Source organism: Pleurodeles waltl, chromosome 10 (genome assembly GCF_031143425.1).
Source record: "Pleurodeles waltl isolate 20211129_DDA chromosome 10, aPleWal1.hap1.20221129, whole genome shotgun sequence".
Classification (NCBI taxonomy): domain Eukaryota; kingdom Metazoa; phylum Chordata; class Amphibia; order Caudata; family Salamandridae; genus Pleurodeles; species Pleurodeles waltl.
Genome location: NC_090449.1, coordinates 11,651,027 through 11,665,241, shown reverse-complemented (window position 1 = coordinate 11,665,241; position 14,215 = coordinate 11,651,027). Strand labels below are relative to the sequence as shown.

The window sequence follows — 14,215 nt, the reverse complement described above, 5'->3', positions numbered from 1 at the left end:
AAAGTTTCCTACTGCAGTGGAGGAAACCACAGTCATCTTGCATAAAGCAGTGTGTTTACTGATGGGATTATATTTAAGGCTCCCAGTTTTCCACTTTTACTGATTTTTACAGATAAATGCAGACCGAAAACAATGTGTTTCCTCTGTATTTATTTTTAAAAGCGGAAAATTACTGACAATTGTGCTTTTTGTGAAGGACTCTCGATGATGTATTTTATGAATTCCAGGCAAAAGCTAAGCAGATAGACAGATAGGGAGTTGCAAAACTGGATCAGATTTCCTTAAATACAGGCATATGTTAACAATATTTGTAGTATAAAGCTAATATTCACCTATGGGTGTAGTGTTTTGATATTTGTAGTCGCTTAATTTGATAAAACACAACAACACGAGGGCACATCCAAGAGTTAAATACATGTGGACTATACCATTTTAAACTCTGTTTATTCTCAAAACACAAAATAAATATGGATAAATACCAACAACTTGGCCAAAAAATATATATGGATCGATACAGACGAAAATGTTAAAAATAAGTACCATAAGTCTGAGCGCCTTAATTATATTGTCTGCAAAGAGATTGGTGGATTTCAAAGCTCATGGCTGGGAGCTTATTGGCTGGGTCCCAAGACCCATAAGCATTCTAAAAGTAACTGTATGACACTCTTTAGTAGCAGCCAGGTCCAGAGTAAAGATTTTGCTGAAGGCTGTAATAACTGGTAGTGGACTGGGGTACCTTGAGCATAAGAGGGAGAATGTGTGCCCAGAGTGTAGGGCAAGGTGCAGCTGTACCAGGAGTTCTATGCAGAACAGGTGTGTCCAGTTCCCATCGTAATGCATGTGTGCCCCGAGTGCCACAGTTATGTTATGTTAAATCAATTTATAAAGCGTTCGATTACTCGAAGGTCTCTTAGGTGGCAGTGCAAAAGGAGACCTTTTCTTTTTCCCCTCCTTTAATAACCAGGAACCTAAAAGTGGGAGATTTCTTTTCTTTATTAAACAACCAGGTTTTCACGGCTTTCCTGGAAGCCAGTTAATTAGGAGATGATTTGATGTACATCGGCAGAGCATTCCAAGCATTCGTTGGTCCGCACACAAAGCTTCTGCCCCCCCCAGGAGGAACGTTTGAACCGAGGGACAATGGCAAACTTAGCGGATGGAGACCGTAAGGTCCTTCCTGGTATGTGCCATTTGAAGCTGTCCTTGAGAAAAGCTGGACCTAGATTGATTGGTGCTTTATAAACACAGAGTGCCCTGAAAACAATTCTCTGTGTTATGGGGCGCCGATAAAGTTTCTTGATGTACTTAGAAACATTTATGTTTTGGAATATTCAGTATCAGACGGGCTGCTGCCTTCTGCAATGTTTGTGATGGCTAAGTTACACTACTGTACTGAAAAAACTGCAAATGATATGACAAGCATTCTGAGAAGATGTTCTGGGATTTTCAGAAGGATCTTCTTTAGTGACCTGAGGGTAATAAATGCAGAAGAGGTCACTGCGTTGACCTGGTCAATTTTAAGAAAGTGTGACCTCGATTAGGACTCTAAGATTACATGTTTTGGTTACTGGGACAGGGGGCGAACCCATTTCCTGCGACCACTGGGAGGGGGTCCACAAAAGTCTGGGCTCCGAACAATAGAACTTTGGTGTACCCTGAGTTAAGTATCAGACAGTTCTTATTCATCCATCCAGTTAGAGCCTTAGCGCTGTGTGCTGACGGCTGTGAAGATCAGGTGCGCATTGAGTATCACACAGAGCAGGTGGTCCCTGAGTGGTACATGTGGCCTTGAGTGACCCAACATGACAGTGTGTCCTGACTGCTGCATTATTCAAGTATATCTTTTTTAAAAAACTATATTTTATTCGTTTTTAAATAGAAGGGTACAAACAATCATCAACACGATCTTGTCAGCAATGGCAAGTAGGTAACATATGACAATAACATTGCATTAGGCATGGTGGTCATAAGATATGACACGTCAACATATATAGGCTAGTATAATCTCTATCTATGCTCAGTTGTACTTGGAATTCTGAACAGTAAACAACAATCATCGCCTTTTGTTAATAATTTGCGTCATTTCAGCATCTTTAGAATGTAAACGTGTTGATAGCCGCCACCAACCATGGTGTGTGAGAGGGGGAGTCAACTGGGGGGGGGGGGTAAAACAACTTTACTAGTGTCTAGTCTGGCATGGGGGTGGGAGTACCACCCGTTCATAAGGGGGATCTGCACCACGGGAGCAACACAAAGGGGGCAGGAGGATAGTGACGGGCTCTGCACCAGGCCTGTGGTAACATTGTTTTGGGGTTATAGAGAGAATCACTTCTTAGGTTGAGGTTAATAAGGAAGAGTCTCTTTGAGGCCCTTGGTAGGGTGATGGTAGTGTTCCGGCCGAGGGCAGCGCTGCAGCTACTGGAGATGTGTTATGGGTTCCTGCCTCAGCAGTCGATTGTGAGGCTTGTGTTTTTGCTAATTTGAGCAGGTAGGTGTCCCATAATGTGGCCACTCCACTCCCGCCCCGGGGTCTATGATCGCGCGCCAGTGCATTAGTCTCCGCCGTGGCCCACCGCAAGGTTGTATGTAAGCAATTATCAATATTGGGGGGTTGTGCTGCCTTCCATGACATGGCGATAAGCCTCTTAAACAGTATTAACGCTAAGTCGATGAATTTTAAATAATGTTTAGTCTTGGTCCTTTTTCTGATCCCTAGAGGGCAAAGGAGTGGGTCTAGCGTGAGCAGTGTATCTATAATTTCTGACACATGTAGTAGGACTCGTGACCGCACAGGGCGTAATGTAGGACACTCCCGTGTCATGTGCAAAAAAGTGGCATCATCGTACCTACATCTTGGGCAATGGAGTGAGGTGCCCGGAAATATTTTATGTAGACGATGTGGTGTTAGGTATGTTTGTTGTAAATAGTTGAATTGTGTATACTTCATTCTACTGTTACGTGAAACATACTTCACCCGTTCTAATGCCATTTCCCATTGCTCACTAGTTAAGTTCATGCCTAAGCAATCTTCCCATCTGACTTTACTTCGCTGCTGACAGACAGTTTGAGGCTCTTGCAGTGCTAAATATATTGTTGAGGTTGCTTTGCAGTTTTGCCCCTGGGACAACATACAGTGTAGTACACTGTGGGTTGGAGGTTCAGCTTGTCCCATCTGCCATATTTTGCCTATCGCCGCACTCGCTGCATTGTGGGCAAGGAATTGGCCCAGGCCATGTGTTTTCAGAATGTCCCAGAAAGGTAACAGCAAGCCACCACTGTACAAATCCCCTAAACATCGTACCTCGCCGCCTTCCCAGGGAGCAAAATTGTACAGTCGCTTAAGGCGTCTCAATCGAGGTATTTCCCACAGTGCGAGTTGCGGGGAGTACGGCATCCATGCCTTCGATGGTTGGATATATTGCTACCCTACTAACCGTGCTGTCTGCATAAGCAGGCCGGGAGCAGAGCGTTGCGACCCAGTGTCTAGTAGCCATGGGGATTACTAGTAGTGCTGGGGCAGCACCAGCATCTTAGCTATAGACGCTCTACCCATGGGAGACAGGGTAAGTCCTGTCCGGAAGGGTAGGGAGTGGCGTATCAACGTCAGAGCCCTGCCATGATTGCCCTCAAGTAAATCGGCCTCTGTATGATATATATATGCACCCCCAGGTAGGGGAAGGTCCCCTGGGTCCAAGGAAGTCGTCCGCCACCTGGGTGTGTAGATTGTGGAATGTCCACAGCACGCAGTGAGAAAACACAGGATTTCCCCCAGTTTACCCTTAAGCCTGCTGCCTCAGCAAACCCATCCAACAGGGCAAAAAGAGTCGGGAACACACCCACTTCATCTCTCAAATTTATAAGAACATTGTCTATGTACAATGAGGTTATGTTCCACTGTCGTCCCACCTGCAATCCCCAATCAAGTCTCCTGTTACAGAGACATATTGCCAGGGACTCCATTGCTAGTGCAAATAGCACCGGTGAGATGGAACAGCCCTGGCACGTTCCCCTTTGTATAGGAAAGGAGCAAGAGATATGGGTCCCGGTGCACACCCGCGCCTGTGGGGCGGTGTATAATAGTTTCACCCAGCACAAAAAATGGGGACCCAGCCCAAGGTGCCAGAGGACCTGCGTTAAATATGGGCAACCCAAGGTATCAAATGCCTTTTCGAAGTCTAGAGAGACAGCCATTGGGTGGCCCGGCTCCTTCGACACTGCATCCGTAATAGAATTTAAAATGTATAGAGCGCATGGCTACCCAAAGGCCTCCCAGGGCTAATACAGGACTATTAAACAGACAAAGCTGACGCACTATACTGAAAAAAGACAGGTCTTCAACTTTTTACGAAGTGAAAGCTCAGGATTCTCTAGTCGAAGTTCCAATGGTAAAGAGTTCCATAGAAACCCTGCTTTACAGGTGAAAGACCTACCTCCCCATCTTACTTTTGTGGCACAATATATAATAATCAAAGAAGCAGAGGAAGATCTAAGTGATCTTTGGGGGATGTAAGGGATTATGATTCGCCTAAGAAAGGCCGGTCCTCTATTATGAAGTGCCCGATGGACATAGCAGGCAGCTTTAAACTTGATCCGCTGTTCGATGGGAAGCCAGTGGAGGGAGACCAGAGCAGCTTTGGCAGAGTGATATCTCGAAGTGCCCATCAAAAGACGGGCGGCAGCATTTTGTGCCACCTGCAATCTCTTTAGGACGTACGATGGAGAGCTCAGAAATAAAGTATTCCCATAGTCCAGGTGAGACAATATCAGAGCCTGAACAATAAGCCTTTTAGCTACGAAGAGAAGAAAAGTAAAGATTTTCCTACACGTCCTCAATAGATAAAAACAAGTAGCAGCCAGTTTGTTTGCATGACATTCCATTGTGAGGCGGGAGTCCATCCAAAAACCTAAACTTTTTATGTTATCTTTAGGTGAGGGAAGATCATTTAATTCAGCTGAAATTATGGCATGGGACTTAAGACAGTAGAGGTTCCCTACCAACATAACCTCTGTTTTCGCATCATGTTGCCATCCATCTGGCAACATCCGACAGACATGAAGAAAGGGCAGCATGTTCCGAACTAGTATCAGTGGAAAAGGAGAAAACCAATTGGGTGTCATCGGCATAGGACACAAGGGTTAACCCATAGGGTTCCACGATCTTTGCCAGAGTGGCCATATAGATATTAAAAAGCGTAGGGCTTAAGGACGAACCCTGTGGGACCCGCAGGTCAGTGGAAGGATATCAGAGTAATGTGCTTGATCAAGGACTTGGAAAGTTCTTTGACTCAGATATGAAGAAAGCCATTTAGGGCAAGTGCCCTCGATTCCTATTTGAAAAGCTCTACAAAGAAGAACCTTATGATCCACGGTGTCAAAGGTGGCACTCAGATCCAGTAGAATAATTGCTGCGTATCCGCCAGCATCCACACGTTGTCTAATGTCCTCAGTAACAGCCAGCAGGGCAGTTTCAGTACTATGAAGTGGTCTGAAACCCATTTGAGTGTCATGAAGAAGATTGTTCCTCAAGAAAGCCTGACACCTGAATATTAATGTTTCTCAATTATTTTAGACGCAATGGGAAGAAGAGCAATTGGTCTGTAGTTAGAAGGTAATGTTGTATTAAAATAAGGTTTTTTTAATAGGGGTTTAACGACAGCATGTTTCCAACGTTGCGGAACGTGTCCATGGGACAGAGTCGTTGAGAATATCAGTTAACACAGGAGTTAATTCTTTTGATCCTAAGGCTAAAATAGACAGAGGGGAAGGGTCCAATGGAGAGCCAGATTTTATGGTGCCAAGATGTTTGCCTACTAGCTCTTTATTCAAAGGCTGAAAAACTGAAAGTGAGACTCTGGGGACCTGAATGTCAGGGTGAAAGACAGGCTCATCCTCATTAGAGGAATTACTGGGAAGAGTTGCCTGTGGATCAGGGATTTTATTTTGGAAAAAAAAAAGCTAGTTCATTACTATGTGCTTTAGAACCTTCCGCTATGTTGTTAACGGAGGGAAGCTTAGTAGTTTCCTTAAAAATAGAGACAATCTCTCTAGGAGATTGGGAGGATTGTTCAATCCTGGAAGGGTAGAAGGAGGCCTGTGCAGCTTAGATTTCCTGGTGGAAGGATAGGATCATGTTCTTACAGTCTCTTTTGAGGCCAGGATCATATGATTTCCTCCACTTCCTCCATCTGCTCACATTCTTTTTTTTAGATGCAGCAAGTGAGGGGAGAACCTACATGAACTTTTCTGACGAGTGGTCCTAATGATAGTTTTAGTAGGAAGAATAGTGTCTAGAGATTTGGCAATCCATTTGTCAAACCCATCTGCTGTGTAAGGTTGACAGAAGGATGAAGAGGCATGCAGGTTGATTAGTGTATCTATCCAATCTTTCTTCTTCAACTTTGACCACTGATGTACAGTTACCTTACCCTAGTGCTGAGGGATTGAAGAAAGGTAAATGGGGAATGTGAGTACGACTAAAAAAATGATCAGACCAGGCCAGGGGAATAGGAGCCGGAGCTGAAAATTTTTGAAGATTACTAAAGACTAAGTTAATTGTATGACCTTGGAGATGAGTGGGGCCAGATATAAGTTGTGTCCGGTCTAAGGCTGCTAAATCTGTAAGTAGAGTTTTGGCGGAGGTGTTGTGAGGTTCATCTACCTGAATGTTAAAGTCGCCTAAGATTGTACAATTTGAATATCTGCAGGCAAAATCTGCCACACAATTTGGCAAGGTTTGCAGGAACCTGCCATAGGAGCCAGGAGGGCGGTAAATTAAAATACCAGAAAAAATGAAAGTGGAATAAATTGCCAAAGAAAAGGCCAAACTTTCACAATCTGGGACACAAAGGGGGTGTATAAGACAATGAATAGAGCTTTTGTAGATTATTCCAATCCCTCCTCCTCTCCCCTGAGGTCTATCTACACGCTGTATAGAGTAGTTTGAAGGAAGGGCCATAATTATATCGGAAATGGAGTCCTCTGATAGCCAGGTTTCTGTTAAAAACTGAACCTCTGGAACATATTCATTTAGCAATGAATGAATATGTATCTTATGTGCGGGTAAGGGCCGACAGTTGAGTAAGAGTAGTCTGTTAGTCTGCTCTTTCTCCAGTCTTGGATTTGCAGGGACTATAGGATAAGCCGTCGTGCTTGGAGGAAAGTTCGAATTACACAAGTATTGACAAAGATTTACTGTATTAGTATTTAAAGATAAGAGAAATTGCCTGGAGTAAGCTAGTCTTTCAGGGACTGAGCTTGTGGCATTTCCTGGACCATAATACGGCACACTCGTCTAACTGTATGATGCGTGGCCTTGCGTGGTACAAACCCACATTGGTCAGGGTGTATCAGGTGGTGAGTTAACGGTATCCATCTATTTGCAAGGATTTTACTCTGAATTTTGTAGGCAATGTTTAACATTGACATTGGGTGGTATGAGCTCACGTCCAGGGGATCCCTACCCGGTTTAGGTAGCGGCACTATAAGTGCCTCACGAAGTGAGCCTGGTAGTTCCCCTTGTTGGTGGGCAACTTCATACATGTCCAGTAGTCGCGGTGCAAGGATCTCCTTGAAGGTGGCATAGTATTCTACTGGGTACCCATCCGTGCCTGCTGTCTCTCCCCTAGCCGTTAGTTAGATTGCTAAATGGATCTCATCTGTTTCTAGGGGTTCTTCCAGCTCACTCACCTGGAGCCGCGTTAAATGAGGCAAGATGAGATCCTGCAAAAACAATTGGGTTTAATGGGGAGTGGAGCAAGCTTGTGAAAAGCAGAGTTACTCATAGTAACGGGCAAAGGTTTCCTTGATCACCTCTTGCGTGTTTACCACCTGGTCTCTACATTCGCGGATCGCTCCCAGAATAGTGCAGGGGGGGGTCTCAGACCGCAACAGCCACCCCAATATGCATCCAGGCTTATTGTCTTCCATGTGTTGTCAAACTAAATATGACTTATAATCTATATTGCAAAGGCGCTGGAGCTCCTCACACTTTAGGCATCGTTTAGCTGTCAGGAAAGGGCACGCAGAAGGGGAGTGGATTGCCTCCTTTTCAGGCTTACGAATGCCATCTTCTAAGTCGGTCACCATGTGTAGGAGGGAAGACCTCACTTCCCATGAAGTAGCTGTACAATGGCCTCGTAATACCACCTTCATTGCATCCCATTCCACCCTTGAGTCATCCAGTGAACCTGAATTAATAGCAAAGTAATTTGTGATACAATTTCTTATCATTTCCCTGTATGCAGTATCATGCAGGGCCTCCACTCTGTCTCCACGTGGGGATGGGCGGCCTGACTCTACCCCACTGAAATGTGATTTTAAGGGGGTTATGATCTGATAATGTCCTGCCCAAATACTCAGAGACTTGCATTGTAGGCCAACCCTCCGAATTACAGGAAAAATAGTCTAGTCCGGTATGAATCTGGTGTCCGGGTGCATAATAGGAGTATTCCCTATCGCTGGGGTGGTGGAGGCACCAGATATTGTGTACATTTAAAGAGGAAGACCACTGCCGGAAGTGTTTGGTGATCTGTATACCTGGAATATTCGGGAGCGAAGGTATTGACCGATCTAATTCTGTATGATGTATGCAATTGAAGTCCCCTCCCCGTAGTCCCGGTGCTCCGGGGTTCTGCAGGAGGGCTGGAGAAAGCATATTTAAGAAGGAGCCTTGTGCTGGCTTGGGGGCATATATTGACGCAATCATAATAGAACGCCCATCGAGTGGGCCTTCTAGAAGGACATAACGGCGTTCCGTATCTACATAGGGCACCTCTAGTGCTATCCAAATAGGAGCTCCTCTAGCATAGGCCGAGTATCCTGTACCATATATCTGCCCCCTCCACCTTCGACTAAGTTTAAGCAATTTGCCATGTGTCAAATGTGTCTCCTGTAGGCACGCAAAATGTACCTGCCTGCTTCTGAGATAGGCATACACCCTGTGTCTCTTAGCCGGGGTTCCCATGCCCTCAACATTCCATGTTAATGCAGCGTAATCAGAAACCATAGGAGCGGTATACAGTGCCCAACTAATCCCACACTCTCTCCTCCTCGCCCCCCCCCCCCCCCCCCCCCCCCCCCAACTCCACCATCTCCCGTTCCCATCATGCTCCACAGGTGTCAAATGCTTCCCCCGGTCAACTAGACACATCGGAACTATAAAAACTTTTTGAACAACTCCCCAATCCCAGGTGTGAACCACAACAAGCAGCATGCCCAAACTATGCATCCAATGCAAAACAGTGATTGTCAAACACTGTTAGTCCATGTGGGGCAGGGGGTAGGTGGGCCACACACTATTCCACCCCCTTCGGGTGCGACAGAAGACATTCTACCAAGGAAGGTCTACAGGGATGGGCTCCCGAAAGATCACTGAAGGTAGCCTGTCCCCACAAGAGGGGATACAGGCAGCCGACAGGCGATCCCGCCATAATATAGGCACTTTTCTGGTAGGGAATCCAAGGGGCGCAACATGGCTCAGTGTTTCTGTCTCTTTAGGTCATCAGCTGTACAAGGAGGAAGCGCTGGCCCGTCTTCTTCAGAGGTGTGTGAGGAAGCCAGAGTGTCCATCTCACAGCTCTGGTCCCTCGCCGGTCGGTCATCCAGGACATGGAAAGGGTTAAGTGTCAGTTGTGAGGCCTCCAGTACTGCATCTGCTCTCTCTTTATCTGCTTGTGCTCAAGTGGGTTTGATTCTATGCGGTCTGCGAGATCGTTACTTGACTCGGGGAGTCAGTCAGGTCGTCACATCCTTTTCTTCCCCTGGGGTGCGTATTAAACCCTTGGCGTGTAGCCATGTCCACACATCTTCAGGGATGGAAAACATCAGAGTAGCCTCACCATCTACTACCCTCAGTTTGGCTGGGAATAAGAGCACATATTCAAAATTTAGTTCCCTTAGGTGTTTCTTCACCTTGCCATATGATCTGTGTTGTCTTTGTACCTCTGCGTTGATATCAGGGTAGTCTGTTATCTCTGCGTTCTCGTGTCGCCATGGACTTTTTGTTCGGGACAGCTGGAGAATCAAGTTGCAATCTCTGAAATTAAGGAGGCGAGCTATGATGGATGGTGGCAGAGATCCAGGCCTGTGAGGCCTCCCAGGTATCCTGTGAGCCCCCTCCACTGAGAAGAATCTGGAGGGAGTGCCTCCTAGCATATTGTCAATCAGCCATTGTTCCACATATAACTCCATGTTGAGGCCCTCAGTACAGTCAGGAAAGCCCAGCAATCTGATGTTGTTGCGCCAAGACCTCCCCTCAACGTCGTCCTCTCGCTTATGTAGGGCTACTGTCTTTGCCTGAAGTTGTATCATTTGTGTTTGGAGTCCTGTGACTGTAGACCGTAAAGAGGTAAGTGTGGATTCTGTCTCCGCAACCCGCTCCGCCAGGTTGCAATGATCCACCCTGAGCAGATTCACATCTATGGAAATTGAATCAATCCTGGATTCCAGGGAGGTCTTCGTATCTAGGATAGCTTGTCGAATTGAGCAGAGTGCATCTTTAGGGTAGTTTCTAATTGTGTGAAGCCTGTCATCACAGATTCTTGGGGGCTCATTGTTCCAGGACCCTGCATGGGGGTTTTTACTGCCCCTGGGTTTCCCATCATGACGGCACAGCAAACCCAGCACCCTCCCCACGGCGGGTGATCGTGGTCTTCTACTTTTGATCTAATTCCCAGTGGACAGAAGAGCTGTCCCCTGAAGGGCCAGAGCGCAACTGCAGGTATCCGCCAGTCCTCAAGTTGGAGCGTAATGGAAGGGACCATCCTGTGGTCTCCTCGCCTCCGAGGGACACGCCCCACCGTTCCGCTCCCCTAGAAGTGCTACCTAGCCACTCCACAGCCATGAATTTCAGTTCCAGTCACTTACTCGGGGGAGGGCCACTATTCAGGGTGAATTAAATATAGTGGGTAAAGGAGTTAACCTCCATCAGGGGAGCCATAAGCTCCTACAACTCGGCGAGAGCGGGGGGTGAAGTAGGGGGGACGCCTGGCAAGGGTTTTCTAGCGTTCGGAGATCGGGGCCTTCCGCCCGCAGCCACCCTCGATCATCAGGAGAAGGCACAATCGGGTGGCGTCCGGCACGGGATCCCAGGAATGTTAGCACTCTGCAGTCCCCGCTCCCATCATCAGTTGGTCATGTCGTCTGTGTCAGCCGCACTCGGCCAAGCAGTGGCCAGACCCCACACCCACCACTGCCCGTGGCGGTCCCAGGCATCGCCGTGCATCACTGGGGCGCTAGGTCTGCTCACCCTATTGCAGCCAGTCCGCCCTGCATGGGGTGAACCTTCCCTGCGGTCTGCATCCCTCCTGCACCTCACCTTCTATGCGCGATATGCCGGTGGAGGACCAGTCATCATCAACACTCCTCTCCACAGCGTCCCACAGCTCCACCTGCTCCGCCTTGTGTTGCGCGGCCTCCCAGTCCGCCACTCCTGCAGGCTGCATTCCTCGTGGGGGGTTCACTTGCCCTATCACCTGGCACCCCAAGTGCCCCATCCTTGCGCAGTCCAGCTAGTTCCTCATCGACACCAGCTGATTTCAGGATAATAAGCAGGGACTCGCACGGAGCTCCGGTTTAGGCGATTACACTGGTCGCCATCTTGGCTCCACCTCATTAAAGTATATCTTAAGTGCTGTGCTTAGCAAGTACATCCAGAATGCTGTTTAGAAGAAGTATACTGTGAGACAGAAGCGTACTAACTCTGTCTGTCATTAAATAACTACTTTGTCTCCTGTTTTTTTTCCCCAGAGATGGCCAATCTGGGCTTCCGACTGATGATGTGCCGGGCAGACGACTTGGACTTGATCAAGGTACAGCGTGGGTTCACACATACAGAAGGGATTTACTTGTATGTTGGAAGAAAGAACACACAACAATCTCTTGGATGAATATTTAGAATTTTTGGAAGGCATGTAATGTAGTGTGCTCTGAAAAATAGAAGTTCCTGATCTATCCTAACACCCCTAAAAAAAAAAAAAAAGGGAAACTTTTAGCTTTTGTTGGCATCATTTCCAACAGAGGAAACTTGGTCTTTCTTACTCATTCACTCAGTTATTTTTGTGTAAATAGTAAACTTGTTCTTTGTTTGCTTTGTGGTACACACCATGAAGAGCCAACACCCCTCTTTGAAATCACACTTCACTGCAGCTGCCTCTTGCATCATGTGAATGCTGGTGAATAGGTTTGCACTTCTAAGTTTCCTGAAATTCATTTTATTATGTAGAAGTGTGGAGTGCCTTATGGTATAACTGCCTTTACACACATGCTCACTGCACACATATCACCCCAGTCTAAATAAGGTGGACTTCAACTCCCTTTCTATGTTACACATACATTTTCATCTATGATACAGAATGTGAAAGCCTTCAGTAATCTTTCACAGTCCGTGAGAGCTGCGCAGTTTGAGGCCACCTGTTGGTGGGGCTTTAACCTGCGCCAGCGATAGACGGGCAGCGCTGTTCAGTGTAACCTGTGGCACCTCTTTTATGTTTCATCAACAACATATGGGGTTTTCACAGAGTTTGTGGACTTTGTCCCCTTTGCTCTTATGACCTTAGCACATGGAATTTGTGTCTTTACCTACAATTCAGATTATTACATTTGGCTAAACTGTAGGTTGTCATGCCTTTAGTTAGGCCAAGTAGGGTTTGGGCGGCTGCTGGAGAGCGAATGCAAACTGGCCGTCAAGGTAACTTTCTAAGAGTGACCTTTCCTAAATATTTATTAAAAATCCAATGTCACAATTAGAATGGATTTTTAATAATTACTAAAAGTAGTGGTTGAATCATTTTACTAGCTGATCCCAAATGCGAGATAGCAGAAATAATGTTTTAATCCGTACTGTTTCTTATTGGAAAGCCAGAGCCTTCCATTATGAAAATAGCTTTTCGGGCCTTGCCACTGTAGCAACATGGTAACATTAAATTTTTGCATGTCCCACTTTTAAATACCATGCACTCTACCCTGTGTGCTGCAGTGCCTACAGAAGAAAAGTCTTTCCATGTCATAAAAGGTTATACATATGAAGGAAAGGCGGCAGTGGTCCTGAAACAGCACAGCATGGCAAAAGACTCCCTGTCTCTGGAGGATGCATTAGGCATCAGTGCCCAGCTACAAACTACATTTCCCATGAAACCGCTGAACTCAAGTAGGATATGGTGGCAGCCTGTTGCAAGTTTCCTCATTATCCAATGTCTCCTTGCTAGGCAGTCGTGATGTGCTTAATGACGAGAGGTAGTTCTCCACTTCCACCCAGTTGCTCAAGACAAACAATGGTCCTCCTAGTCTTGCAGAGGCCTTCCATCTGACGTCTGATACATGAAACTACTGTGAGGAACAATCTTTCTTTAACAAGATCGGTCACCACAGACTACTTTCAATCACCAAGGAACAGCAATTTGCCTCCACCATATCAATCCAGGCAACTTTGATTATTGTTGAATAGATTAACCTCCAGGCGATGTATTGTTCACGTACTGTTGAGTCGTGAGCTTGAGCCTGCAATGCATGATGGATCTATCCAAGTGCAATAGGACTTCCTCTTCTATGACAAAGCTATTTGCTGATACTCGATCTGTTGGCGAGTATGACGTTCACTCGCTGCTGAGCAGCGATACTCCTCTTTCATGCTGTCCATAAAGATGTCGTCCTTGATTGTCTTCTTGTTTCTGGAATTCCATTTATGACAGATGTCAAGTGAGCAATGGAACCAGCAACCGAGGGATCAACTGCAGTGTGTTTGGATTCCCTTTTCCAAGAAATGAAAGCAAATGTTCTTCATAGGTTTTAGATTGTGTTCAAAAGGGTTGCAGGTTGAGTAATCCGAGACTTTCAATACAGCACCATTTTGCTTCTGCTTTAGCAATTCTTTATGCACAATGGAAAATTCTGTGTATGGTGCAAAAACTAGGCCCCAGAAGACTTGTTTTGCCGGAGAACAGTGGCAATTGTAGTAGTGCACAATACCACTCCTGGCGGGACGTGGGCTTAAGAACATTGGTGGTCACAGGCGGTCGTAATGTGTGCGGATAGGAGCTGCTAAAACAAGCTGATGACCCCTAAATGTTTCCTCTGCCACGCAAGACCACTGGCAGTCTGTCTGACAATTTCACCTCAACCACAGATTAAATGATGTGTAGCGCACAAAACATTTGTTTTATATTTTTTATAAAAATTTATAGAATAGAGATGAAGCATCAGCCTTTGACAGATAGTTTAT

General features: G+C 46.1%; 1 protein-coding gene across 3 annotated transcripts in view; it reads left to right on the top strand.

The window, feature by feature from the left end:
* HAUS7 (HAUS augmin like complex subunit 7) overlaps positions 1-14,215 on the top strand; it is a 100,113-nt gene that overhangs the window by 38,624 nt on the left and 47,274 nt on the right. For all 3 annotated transcript variants that reach the window (XM_069209377.1, XM_069209379.1, XM_069209378.1), the window contains exon 4: positions 11,746-11,807. In XM_069209377.1, the coding sequence (XP_069065478.1) occupies positions 11,746-11,807 (62 nt within the window). The remainder of the gene's footprint in view (positions 1-11,745; positions 11,808-14,215) is intronic.